This window comes from Argiope bruennichi, chromosome 2, assembly GCF_947563725.1.
Source record: "Argiope bruennichi chromosome 2, qqArgBrue1.1, whole genome shotgun sequence".
Lineage (NCBI taxonomy): Eukaryota > Metazoa > Arthropoda > Arachnida > Araneae > Araneidae > Argiope > Argiope bruennichi.
This window is the reverse complement of record NC_079152.1, coordinates 59,348,515-59,360,645: the sequence shown is the minus strand read 5'-3', so window position 1 is coordinate 59,360,645 and position 12,131 is coordinate 59,348,515. Positions and strand designations below refer to the sequence as shown.

The window sequence follows — 12,131 nt, the reverse complement described above, 5'->3', positions numbered from 1 at the left end:
GCCTCAAGATCAAAAGAAAGATCAAACTTTCAGTAATAAAATGGAAATAATAAATCTCTAGCATTTGATTTATATTTAAATGCAAATCTTCAAAATCATGTTGGGCATTAATCATTTTTTGAATATAACAACCATCCATATTGCTTCCTTTGTCCATTAATATAGTATTCTCTGCGATGACAGAATGAAACAGTCTTTCCTATGTTTAACCCTCTAAAACGAATGTAAACTTTTCATAAAGCATCATTTAGTAGGTATGTAGCACACAGTAAAAGACAGTGTATTGTAGAAACATTTTAAGAACAATTTAAAAAGTTAAATATCAATATTTTTTTTTAGATTCAGTTTAATATGCCTTCTGTATATTTTGTTTCATTATGTTAAATAAAGCAAGATGTAAAGAAATGAAGTTAAACAATAAAATATAAAGATTAAATCTCCATTAAACTGAAAATTATATCTCAGTTTGTTTGATTGAATTAATATTATGCACATAAAATTATAATTTTTATAAAGTCTTCTGTATAGCAAGGTTATGGACGTGTTCCTTATTTCATAAATTTTTAGAAACAGATTTTTCTCATTTTATTATTACTTCCAACGCTTTTGTAATACGGGGGTGTGAATCGCTCGTTATCAAGAGAACAATGATTAGGGCTATCTGCAATTTCTCACGGAAGTTTCGTTTCATGACACTGGCATTGATATAATAATATATAATAATTGATATATAAATAAACAAATGTAAAATTTGTAATGTAACAACTGTTTTAATACTTGAGCACTCATTATAGTAATGAGTGTGCGCATTTGACACACAATCGCAGAGGTTTACCGACCGGTGGGGCAAGCACAATTTCTCTAATTTAAATTCAGAATAACTCATAATAATTAATATTACATTTAGTTAAATAAAATTTAAGTATTAATTAGCTCAGTAAAATTCTTCACCCTCTTAATTTTCTTCTTTTGTTCAGATATTGACTCTTCCTCTCATTGTTAAAAATTTCTAGGATATTTGTAAAAAAAAAAAAAAAAATTCTCTGTTACTTTACTGATTATCAAAAGATTGTTAATACGTAAACCTATTTTTTATGAGATTTTTCAGATTTAATTCCGCAGAGATCTAATTCTAGAAAAAAATGTAGATATATATCATTCTAGATTTTAGTACATAAATCGAAATAAAGGTTGTAGATATAAAGCATTGAAATTTGTTGTAGAATGTTCATGGAAATATTTAATCGAATTTTAACGAGGTATACGTTTTAAATTCTTATTGGATGCTAGCTTTTTATACGTGATTCTTATTAGATCGTAACTGATTTCAGTAAATATTCGAAACATTTTCAATATTAGCAGAATAACATTTTTATTGGAAATTATTTATATTTTGAAGAAGCATTACAAATATGAGTTCAAATAATTATAAGCTTTTATTGTATGATATTTTTTAAACGATCTCCATAGTGAAGGAATGGTTTTCTGTTGCACGTTTCACAGACATATGCTGCTGTTTTTCTTCCACCAGGCACCATAGGAAATGTGATCCAGAAGTTTGGAGACGAGGGTGCCAGTTCAGGTGTCGTCCTCGTTATCTAACCGCTCTCCATAGTGAAATACTAATTCAAAATTACGAGGTCCGTCTCAAAATAATCCTAATGTTGCTTTAAACCAGACAACTTAGGATTAGAACACTCTAAGCAATTATTGTGTTTTCCTATTGCATCAGATTGCAATATATGTAGTTTTACATTTAATCGCACTTCATTGTCTGTTGTTGTTGGTATTGCATATCGCGCAGTTTCACTTACATGTAAATTTCTAATTAGTGAAATAATTATTTTCGGACTAAAGTTTACCTAAATAAAATTTTATGATGTCGCTGATGATTTCATGACTAGAATCAAAATCAGTTGAAGAATTGTTTTCGAAACATTCACTATCACTATAGAAATTTATAAAATTTTCTTTGTGTATTTTTGGTCTCAATATATTGAAAATTGAGTACAAAAGAAAGTTGTTATATCACTGCAAATGTCAATTGCTCCATTGCTGATATATGACAAAGAGCAATGATAACCACAGCGGCAAAGCACTACTGTCACCTGAATGGTGACTTAAGAACCTTATCCAATAAAGATTGACTACTTTGAAATAAGTTCGCATTTAACAAAATTCTTAATCTTAAAGATCTCCTTTTAATTGTTAATATAAAATATTTCAATTACAACAGAAATGAATTAATCGAAAAGGTCAAAAATAATTAGTAAATGAATGGAAAATGATAATATTTGTATATAAAACATATCTAAAAGTTAAGAAAAAGTTTTTTTGAAAGTGAATAAGAATTTTACAGTATATAAATATACGAAAAGAATTCATGTATATGACACAGTCGACGCAAGAGAAATTTTTTTAAAAAAATCGTCTGATTATTCTTATAAACTCTTCTAATTCAGAAGTGGGGGAAAATATTATTTGTCTTTGATAGCGGTATCATAATGAATATTAGAACTTCCGTCGTGTTCAAGCTAGTAACTTTTGATGAAATAATTTATCATGGATTCTTCTTTTTCTTCACTTCCGCTTCTAAGACCGGGACTATTTGATTTTTTTTTTCGGTTGTTTCGCATTCATGTGCCTTTTGTCGTAGTCAATGACAAAGCATTCTTAAAAAAAGACGCATTCATCTTTGTATCGATTGCGCCTGAGTGACATGTCAAGCTAAATAAACTAAGATATGCTCTTCTAATGGAGGTTATATAAAATGAACATAGAAATTAATTCAATTGATTTTATAAAAGAAACTTTTCAGAAATCAGGAATAAATAATTTAAAAAAATATTAGATATTTTCTCTCAGAATCATTTTTATTTTAAGCGTAGTTACCTATTTAATATAATATTTAGACATGGAATTCGGATGTGTAATTCGGATGTGTCTAAGAAGAATAAGCTTGCGTATATGAATATAAATTACTTCAGATCTGACACGAGCAATATAGAATACGGAAAAAATACGATGATGTTATTCGATAAGAAAGGCAAAGAAATTATTTTGTAAATATAGATACAAACTTATTATTTTATGTAAAACTTGATAAGACATGAAAAATGCGCTACTTGTATATTATATTCCCCATGTTCTTATTTATTTGTGCATTTTTAGACTTAAAATGGATGCATTTTAAAAAAGAAAAAAAAAAAATAGATCTTGAATTTGAACAATCCTATTTTCCTTTTTCGACACATTTTCTTAACGTTAAGATTTTGGCTATTTGATATTAATTCCAATTTGATGCATCAAATTCAACAAAATTTTGGAGCAGGTTTTTTGTTTTTTTTTAAATCATTTTTATAAAAGCAATAGATTTGTCGTTCAGTTTTTTTCTTGAAGAGATAGCACGATGGATTATATATATATATATATATAGTTTTTTCTGTTGTAAAATGGTTTTACATTTTAACTCAAAAATTGGTTGTTTTTCGATGCTTTAGATATGGGGGAATACGCCTTTGCTGCATTTTACAGTCATTTGACATGGATCAACGGGAACTACAGCACAAAAGTGGTAAGCTGAGGAGTTTAATACAGTTAGATGAACAAAACAAAAACAACTTAAACCTTTTACAAATTACCTGGGTTGGTCTATGAATGAATTGATTTTCTGATGTATAAACTAGATTTTGACAGAATATGAAAACAGATTCCAAAAATAATTACAAGAATCGGTGAAGCTTCTACGATGAGTTTCATTTGATAGATCTTCACTTATTGGTCATGACGATGTTCTTACTAGAAACCTCTCTTCCAGACAGGTTTTCGTTGATATTTAAGAATGAGGAATTGGGAGGTATGGGTATTTTCCCATATCACATCGAAACCTGATAATAGTTTTAATACCTAGTGATGTATCTAATTCTAATATTAGTACTAGATACATCACCTGAGATATCTAGAACTTTTTAGAGGGTAAGAAGTTAAGCAGCACGAACAGGATCCAAGTTCAGGAAAAGAAGATAGCGTTGATTCATAATAGCATTAGTGCTATTATGAATATCACTATTCATAATAGTGATATTTGAGTGCTTTGTATGATAAATGCTTGGATTTGAAAAGAGTTCGAACGAGATATTTGTATTTTACTGTCTTTATTAACGACAACTATGTTGATTATTTCGAACTACTTTTAACATAAGTCCAGAAAAAATTCATTTTTGGGTTTACCACTTCGAATATCTGTCAATATTGGTGAGTTCTTCTATGTCATTCAATAGTGAAAAATCATCGTTTAGATTTTTTTTTAAAAAAAAAATGAGTAATTCTGATTGCTCGAATTATTGTAAAAGTGTTTATCCAAAACCAAGAAAAAGAGGAAATAAAATGGTAGAATCTTACTCGACTACAAAAAAACTTTTAAAAATGGAAAAAGAACAAGGGAAGGAACCCAGAAAATCCAACATCAGAGTTGAAAGATACGTGAGATTTTAGAGCTATATATAATCCGACACATAAGAAAATATAGCCTTTACCTTCAGTCTTACAACTTTTTTCTATTTCAATGATATTCCTATGACTCCACACTGATACTTAGCAATATTTGCTGATGAACTGCAGTTATGACTGAACACATTGACCCACAATCATTAAAACTCATCATTGCAGTTAGAGCAATTAGTTGGTCGATTGTAGAATCAAAGTTCATTCAAATAAATATATTTGTCTCATTTTCACTGAAAAAAAAAGGCATATTCGACCACTAGATAAAAACTAAACACTCTGCTAACTCATTCCCTGAATGAATGGATACATGAATCTAGATGTGTAAGTAAACTCTAAATTAACTATATGGATTTCAAAGTCATGCAAACCACAATTAAGACTTGTTTCTTACTTGCGAGTTATTTTTATTCTCCTTCTTTAACTTGCAACTCAGGGTTAGATTGTGTTAGTGAATACGGCTGAAAAAGCAATGCATTAACCTTCGATTTCCACATCAAAGCAATATCAAGTAAATTCAAATCATCGTCATGTTTCATTTGATTCAACTCATACGGCTTAACAGAGCAGTTTATTGATCAAGTATAAGCTTTTGATTCACAAAGCAAGCTTTCGATCACATCTACTATATATTTTAGATCATATCAAAAATATTTCGGTCAGATCTTTTTTTTTTTTTTCGTCCAAAATTAAAGATTTGCAATGAGCTTGAAGCCATTCGCTCTTATGCCGGGTTTATATTCCATCAGTTATAAGACGGCCAGTAGGCAGCGCGTTTGTAGAAACACTGAAAATTGCTGTTCGGTCCATGGCAAGTAATTGTAAGTCTTATGAAATTGTGGCAGATGTAAATAAGTCTCTTTCCGTATGCGCTGCCTACTGGCCGTCTTATAACTGTCCGAGTGTAAACATCGCATTACTGTCATTTCCTTCTAACGGAGAGTGACGTATTTCGCTGCTTCACCACCGATCACGGCATGGCAAAACGGCGACATAATCATACGAGTCAGAGCGAACGGAACAGAGTTCGCCTTCGACTGGCATGCGTGATGTGTGGAGATGAATAAAGTATATTTTTGATAGTAAAGAAGTTTGATAATTTAACCTCAAATGAAGTGATATAAGTTGATGTAACATTTCCTTAATGCCAGTACTACACATCGTCAATAGACATCAACAAACTTCTTCAATATCTCCTTGATTATGATCTTACTACATTCAATTTTCCTAAAATGCCTGTTAGAGGAGCTTACCCTTTCGGTAAATTAATCCGATCATTTTCTGTCACGTCAAAAGACATACCTTCTCTTAGCTGAATTGCAAATCTAAAGTAACCTCTTTAATTTTCTAAATTATTTCGAACGGCTCAAAACATGCTTGTGTCCAAATATAATATGTTGAAATCTTTTTTTAAAAGCTTTTCATTTAATATTCCTTTAATGAAAGATGGCTTTCTATTACGATTCGAGGCGCGGATCCTATTTAAAAACCTTTTGCATTTCACGAGAAAAATTTCTCGTTTCGATCGAATCTTTTCTTAGAAGAAACACTCTCTCACAACAAGAATTATATCTCTTTTGTTCTTTCTATGTAAATTTAAAATTCTATGTAATTCTATTCTATTTTCTATAAATAAAATTAAATTCTATAAATAAATTTAAATTTTCATAGAAAATAGAAAATTTTGATGTAGTGATTATCTTCTTGATCTTTTCCTTCCTTTTTTCTTAAAATAAAATTTAAAAAAAAACTTGTGCTTTAATTATTGTCGTACTTGAGTTAAGACAATACTGTATATTGCATGATATTTGCATTAATGATTTTATTTCATTAATTTTTACTTTATCTATGTTTTTGGAACATGAAGGATTTTACAAGAAAATTAAGTTCTGAAAATTTTTTAATTTTTACTTCGTATACAAATCAATGTTTTGGTCCACGTTATTCAACTTGGCTTACACACCTACGCAATGAATTACTTATAGAAATATTGGGAACTGATGAAGATGATTTTGAAGTGAAGAGATGTGATCGTAGTAAACTAAAACAGAGAAATGAAGAAAAATGTGTCTGATTAACGTTGTTGATGCTTTTATTTGTGTTTCAGTATTCAAAGTACTCTCTAAAGATTTGAAATATAAATTTCATAGTGATTTTGAAAAGTAAGTTGCTTATATTCCATGATATACAAACGTTGCAGTTTGTTATGGCAAGGCCTAAGAATTATGAATAAACAAATACTGGAACTGAATGAGAAACTTTTTTCTTGAATTTTTTCGAGATATAATTAATGGCTAGTATTTGAAATACGACCAACTATTGGATGTTTAACTTCCCTTTTTTATAGCATTTAAAATTCAATATGGATTATAATTTTCAAAATAGAACAACTAGTGACATTTCTGTGCCACCACCTCCAGGTGTGGATTACGAGGATCATAATCGTCAAAAAACTGACAGTCGATCTCGATCGAGAGACTATGATCGGGATCGTTCTCGCCATGATCGTGGACGTGATTCAAGATCTGATCGAGATGATCACAGTAAATCGCACGATAGAGATTACAGAAATTTAAAAGATTCTTCAGGTGATGGATATCGGAGCAGAAACAAAGGAAGTGATAATCGATATGATCGCAGAAGTTATAGAGATCGAAGTCGCGATCGTGATAGAAGTCGAGATCGTGACAGAGACAGAACGAAAGAACGTATAAAAGATCGAGACAGGGACAGATATTGGCCTGAAAATAAACAGGATTTTAGAGATGATATTCCCAGTAGTACAATATTAATAAAAGGCATGCCACCGCATATCTCAGAAGAGGACATACGCTCAGAGATAAATCGCTTTACTTTGTATCCACTTGATATTGTTCTGAAAAGGAGAAAATCTACTGGCGAGTCTCAAGTTTGTGCTTTTGTAGAATTTCGGATGTTATCTGATGCTGTCAGATGGAAAGAACTTACTCAAGGTCTTATTTACTTTGGCCAGATGAGAGCTACTCTTCATTATTTCATGCCGAGGGATGCTCCTGATCGTATCATGTCAAACAGAGTTGATTGGACCTGTGTTAAATGTGGACTGAACAATTTTCGTAAGCGAGATGTGTGTTTTAAGTGTCGTGCTCCTAGAGAGGAATCTGATTCAAGGGATATGAATGGTGAAGGATTTGAGGAAGTTGGAAGTTCTCCATCAAGCACATTACTCTTTCGCAATCTTGATATTTTGACTACAGAAGAACGCGTTCTGTCTATGTTAGGTCAAATAACTGTGCTGCCTATAAAAAATTTAAAAGTTGCAAAAGATTCTTTAACTAATACTTCAAGAGGATTTGCTTATGTAGAGTTGCATTCCATTTCTGAAGCAATGCAACTTTATGATCTTTTAATAAACATGTCAGGAAATTTTTTCGTTGATGGTCGTCGTGTGACAGTCTCTTACTCTAGAAGATCATTAACTTCTCTAAATAGTGCATCAAGTGCAAATGCAGCCTGTGCAGCATTAGCTGCAGCTCAGTGGACAAATCAAGATTTAAATTGTGATCAAAGTTATAGGAGTGTATTCTCGGATTCTGTGATTCGTGAGAAACAAATGGAATCTGTTCAAAGTCTCAATGCTGGATACTGTGAAGGATTTCAAAAAAATTCTACTCCTGATGTTTCTACTTACCAGTATGATGAAACATCTGGTTATTATTATGATTCAACTACTGGGTATTATTATGATCCTAATTCACAATATTATTATAATTCAACAACCAGAGAATATTTATATTGGGATTTAGAGAAACAAACCTATATGGTTGTACCAACCATTGAAAATAATGTTGTAACAACTTCAGCTGTGATTGAAGCTCCTGCTACAAGAGTTGAATCAATGTCAGAAGTAGTAATATCAAGCCCACCTGTTATTGCTCATGCTCCTGTTTTGACTAACAAAAAAGACCAAGAGGAATCTAAACCTAAAGAGAAAGCTAACTCTCATGATAAGGTGAAAATTGCTAAAAAAGTAGTAAAAGATATGGAAAAATGGGCTAAAACTCTCAATCAAAAGAAAGAAAATTCTAAGTTTACAAATCCTGTTTTAAAATCTATAGCAAAAGAGCCATTGATTGAAATTGCTAGTACAAGTTATTCAAATGCAGATAAGAAAATCCCTGTAGAAATTGAAAGATTAATTGAAATGGAATCGTCAAATGGAAAACTGTTTTCTTCTGACTACAAAGAAGAATCTTCTGCAGGTGGATTGGTAGCTGCCTATGGTGGTGAAAGTGATTCTGAGGTCGAAACTGAATCCCAAGATGAAGGAGCTAAAGCTTTAGAATTATTAAAGGCTGAAGAGACTAAACTTATTGACTGGAACAAATTGGCCTGTCTTTTGTGCAAAAGACAATTTCCCACTAAAGAAGTCCTTGGAAAGCATATTCAGATGTCTGATTTGCATAAGCAAAATGTTGATATGTTAAAACTTACCAAGTTAACACCAAAACAGTTGCAAGAACTTGAACGGAAAGAATCTGGGTATCGCGATCGAGCTAAAGAGAGACGAGAAAAATTTGGTCAACCAGATATTCCACCACCTAGTCGTTTGAAAACAAAATATCTGAAGGAGAGAAAAGAATCATACCTTCCAGCTGAACAACCAGTTGAAGCAATAGGCAGTGATAATATAGGAAACAAAATGCTGAAAGCTATGGGTTGGCAAGAAGGTCAGGGCCTTGGCAAATCTGGGCAAGGGATGTCTGGTATAATAGAAGTGCAACGCAGAGTAAAATCTGCTGGATTAGGAATGAAAGGTTCATCTTATGGTGCTACTGCAAGTGACTCGTATAAGGATGCAGTGAGAAAGTCCATGCAGGCTAGGTATAATGAAATTGCATGACCAACTGAAAGTTTGATGTATAAACATTTTATTGAAAATTTTTTATGAGAATTTATTTTGAAAAATGTCACTTCTGTAAATCAAGCATAAATCATTACTTGAATGGTTGTCAGATAAAGTTATGTTTCAAATAAAGTCGCATACATGGTGGAGATTTTTTTTCCAATGTGCATTGAATTCATAATGTCAATTTTGATAATATTAAAGAGTAAAAAATAAAACAAAACATTGGTTTTATCCAGTTTATTCATTTATTTTAATAAAGTTATAATTTTAGCATTGCTGTTGTGAATGAAATGCTTAGATGATTTATTTAAAAAAAGATACACTAAATATAAATAAAAAATATTGCATTTAAAATATGTACTTTCTTTCGTGTGAAATATAGCAAATCTCTTTATTTACTTCAGCTTATATTTTTCCCATAGTATTTTGTTACTTTGTCATATTCATGTAATTATGATACATGTTGAATTGCATTTTATTGCTATACAATTATGTGTAGATATACACTGCCTGTACAGATAAATGTATCATTTTCTTGTTTTTTTTTAAATGGTAAAAGGAATTATTAAAATATTATTCCAGTACAACAAGTTAAAACGATATCTTGTGCCTTGATAGTAGAATATTTGCCATATTGCACTGCTTCATTTTGACTTCATAAACTGCATTATAAGATCATAATATTTTAATCCGTGCTAAGTTTTTTTTTTTAATAATTTATATCATGAAATAAAATTTTATATTGTTTCTCTTCTGCATTGATTATCAATGAAAACAAATGAATCTTTAATTAACCATATTTGACAATTAACTGAATGTTACAGTTCAGTCAAATTTCTTAACATTTTATATTGGAGATAGTTATATTCATTGAATGAGTAAAATACTTCAGCTATTAGGATTGAACATGTACCTAATTAAATATTAGCAATAAAAATAACTAATAGTTTATATTACAAGTAGAATATTTGTAATATAAACTGTTCAGTTTATCATTTCATTGTTCAGTTTATCATTTATAGTTAATTTTTATTTGAATGTCTAAGTTAAAATATCAAAAATATATATTTTAATCAGTTATACATATTTTCTTTAAGAAAATTATAACACAAAATATGTGTGTATGTATATAGTCGACAAAGTGTCATATTTACTTATATGTATGAGAAAAACTGTATTGTTTAAAGCATACATTTGTGTTTACTGTAAATGCAGTTATGTAATTAACTATTTTTATTTTTAATGCATAAAGAAAATAAAGCATGTGTGTGTTTGAAATTTCTCTCAAATCTTTTTTTTTTAAGAAATCTCAGTTGAAACAGTTTAAATTATCATTTGTCTTCATCTGGAATGCCTTTTCAATTACCAAGCTAAAAGATTTAAATTGATGAAAAAATTTGGATAAATTATATTGTGTTTCATTTACATAATGTATAGAAGATTTTGGATATATTTAATGTAGATAATTCTTGTAAAATGAAATACTCAGGAGTAATAAGTTTTCTCTAACTACCAATGAGATAGGGGGAAAAAAAAAAAAGAGTGTCATATAATTTTATTACAAAATCACTATAGTTTCTCATTTTCCTTCTATAAATAGGGAGTGTAAATTACCATTCATGAAATGGGAGAGTGGAGAGATTATGGTATTTACTTATTACAAGAAGCCTGGAAATCTTAACATAATATAGCTTTTTGAATTTTGATATCCATATTTTAAATAAAAAATATGGGGATGTTAAAAATTAAATGAGTTTGCTAGAAAGTAGCTAGGAATAAAACGATGAAAAGAAAGGAATGGTAAAATTAAAAATATAATTTTATTTAACTGAATTTTAAAACAAACAATTCAACAAAACAGCAATATAAGATTTCTATTCTGCGGTCAATCAATCAACTGGCAAACAGAAAAACTTGCCATTATGAGGATGGAATTTGGGACTTATAAGCCTTCACTGACTAGATTCTATTACTTTAGATTTTTTCCTTACACTTTATTACAAGATTAATTATGCAAATAATATTAAACTAGACAAAATATATTCTCGAAATACAGATAGTTTAAATAATATTCCGATTGCAAAATATTATTTAGTATCATTAAATAAAAATTTCTTAAATTTACTTAAGGTTAATATAATTTATTTAGTAAGTATATAGCTATATCAAGTTTTTACATTACATGAAACATCTTTCTACTTTATATGTCAGTTTCACATCGAAAACTTGTAGGATAACGTGAAAAGCCATTGTCAACATCAAAATATTTTGCTGATTATACTTAGTACTGTTTAAAAATGCCTGCCACCAAAAAACTCGTGCAGATCATCTTTTATTATTTTTGAATTATTATAATTCCAAAAAAAAAAAAAAGTCAATTTATGTATTTAAGCATCAATTTCTAAAGTTTTTTCAGTCATTAGTTTCATTTTTTCCTTTTGCAATAATTAAATTTGTAAAGCTTCTTTACATTTTTTAAACTTTTTTTTATGCTTTTATAAAGCTTCATAATACATAATTAAGATACCTCCATATGCTAATCTTGCATACTGAAGCCGATCTTTTGAGACTGGAACATTTAAGATACCTCCATAAAAGTTTATAGTATCGTACATAGTTCTTAAAGAAAACGTCTTTCAGATTTTCAACTAGCATATCATTGTTGATACTTTTCATGACTGCATTGCCATATGACAATACTAGAAATTATTTTTGCAGTGTCACAAAAATCAATGGACCT

General features: G+C 29.8%; 1 protein-coding gene across 1 annotated transcript; it reads left to right on the top strand.

Moving 5' to 3' along the window:
- The first annotated feature begins 6,523 nt into the window (after nt 1-6,523).
- Nucleotides 6,524-10,323, top strand: LOC129961829 (RNA-binding protein 5-like). The gene has a single exon (XM_056075410.1). It carries the CDS (start codon nt 6,866-6,868, stop codon nt 9,383-9,385), a length of 2,520 nt encoding a protein of 839 aa, XP_055931385.1. The 5' UTR covers nt 6,524-6,865; the 3' UTR covers nt 9,386-10,323.
- Nucleotides 10,324-12,131: the final 1,808 nt, after the last annotated feature.

What these genes read in the sequence shown, in the direction of transcription:
- LOC129961829 (XM_056075410.1), top strand. Translation starts at nt 6,866, where the DNA reads ATGGATTATAATTTTCAAAATAGAACAACTAGTGACATTTCTGTGCCA.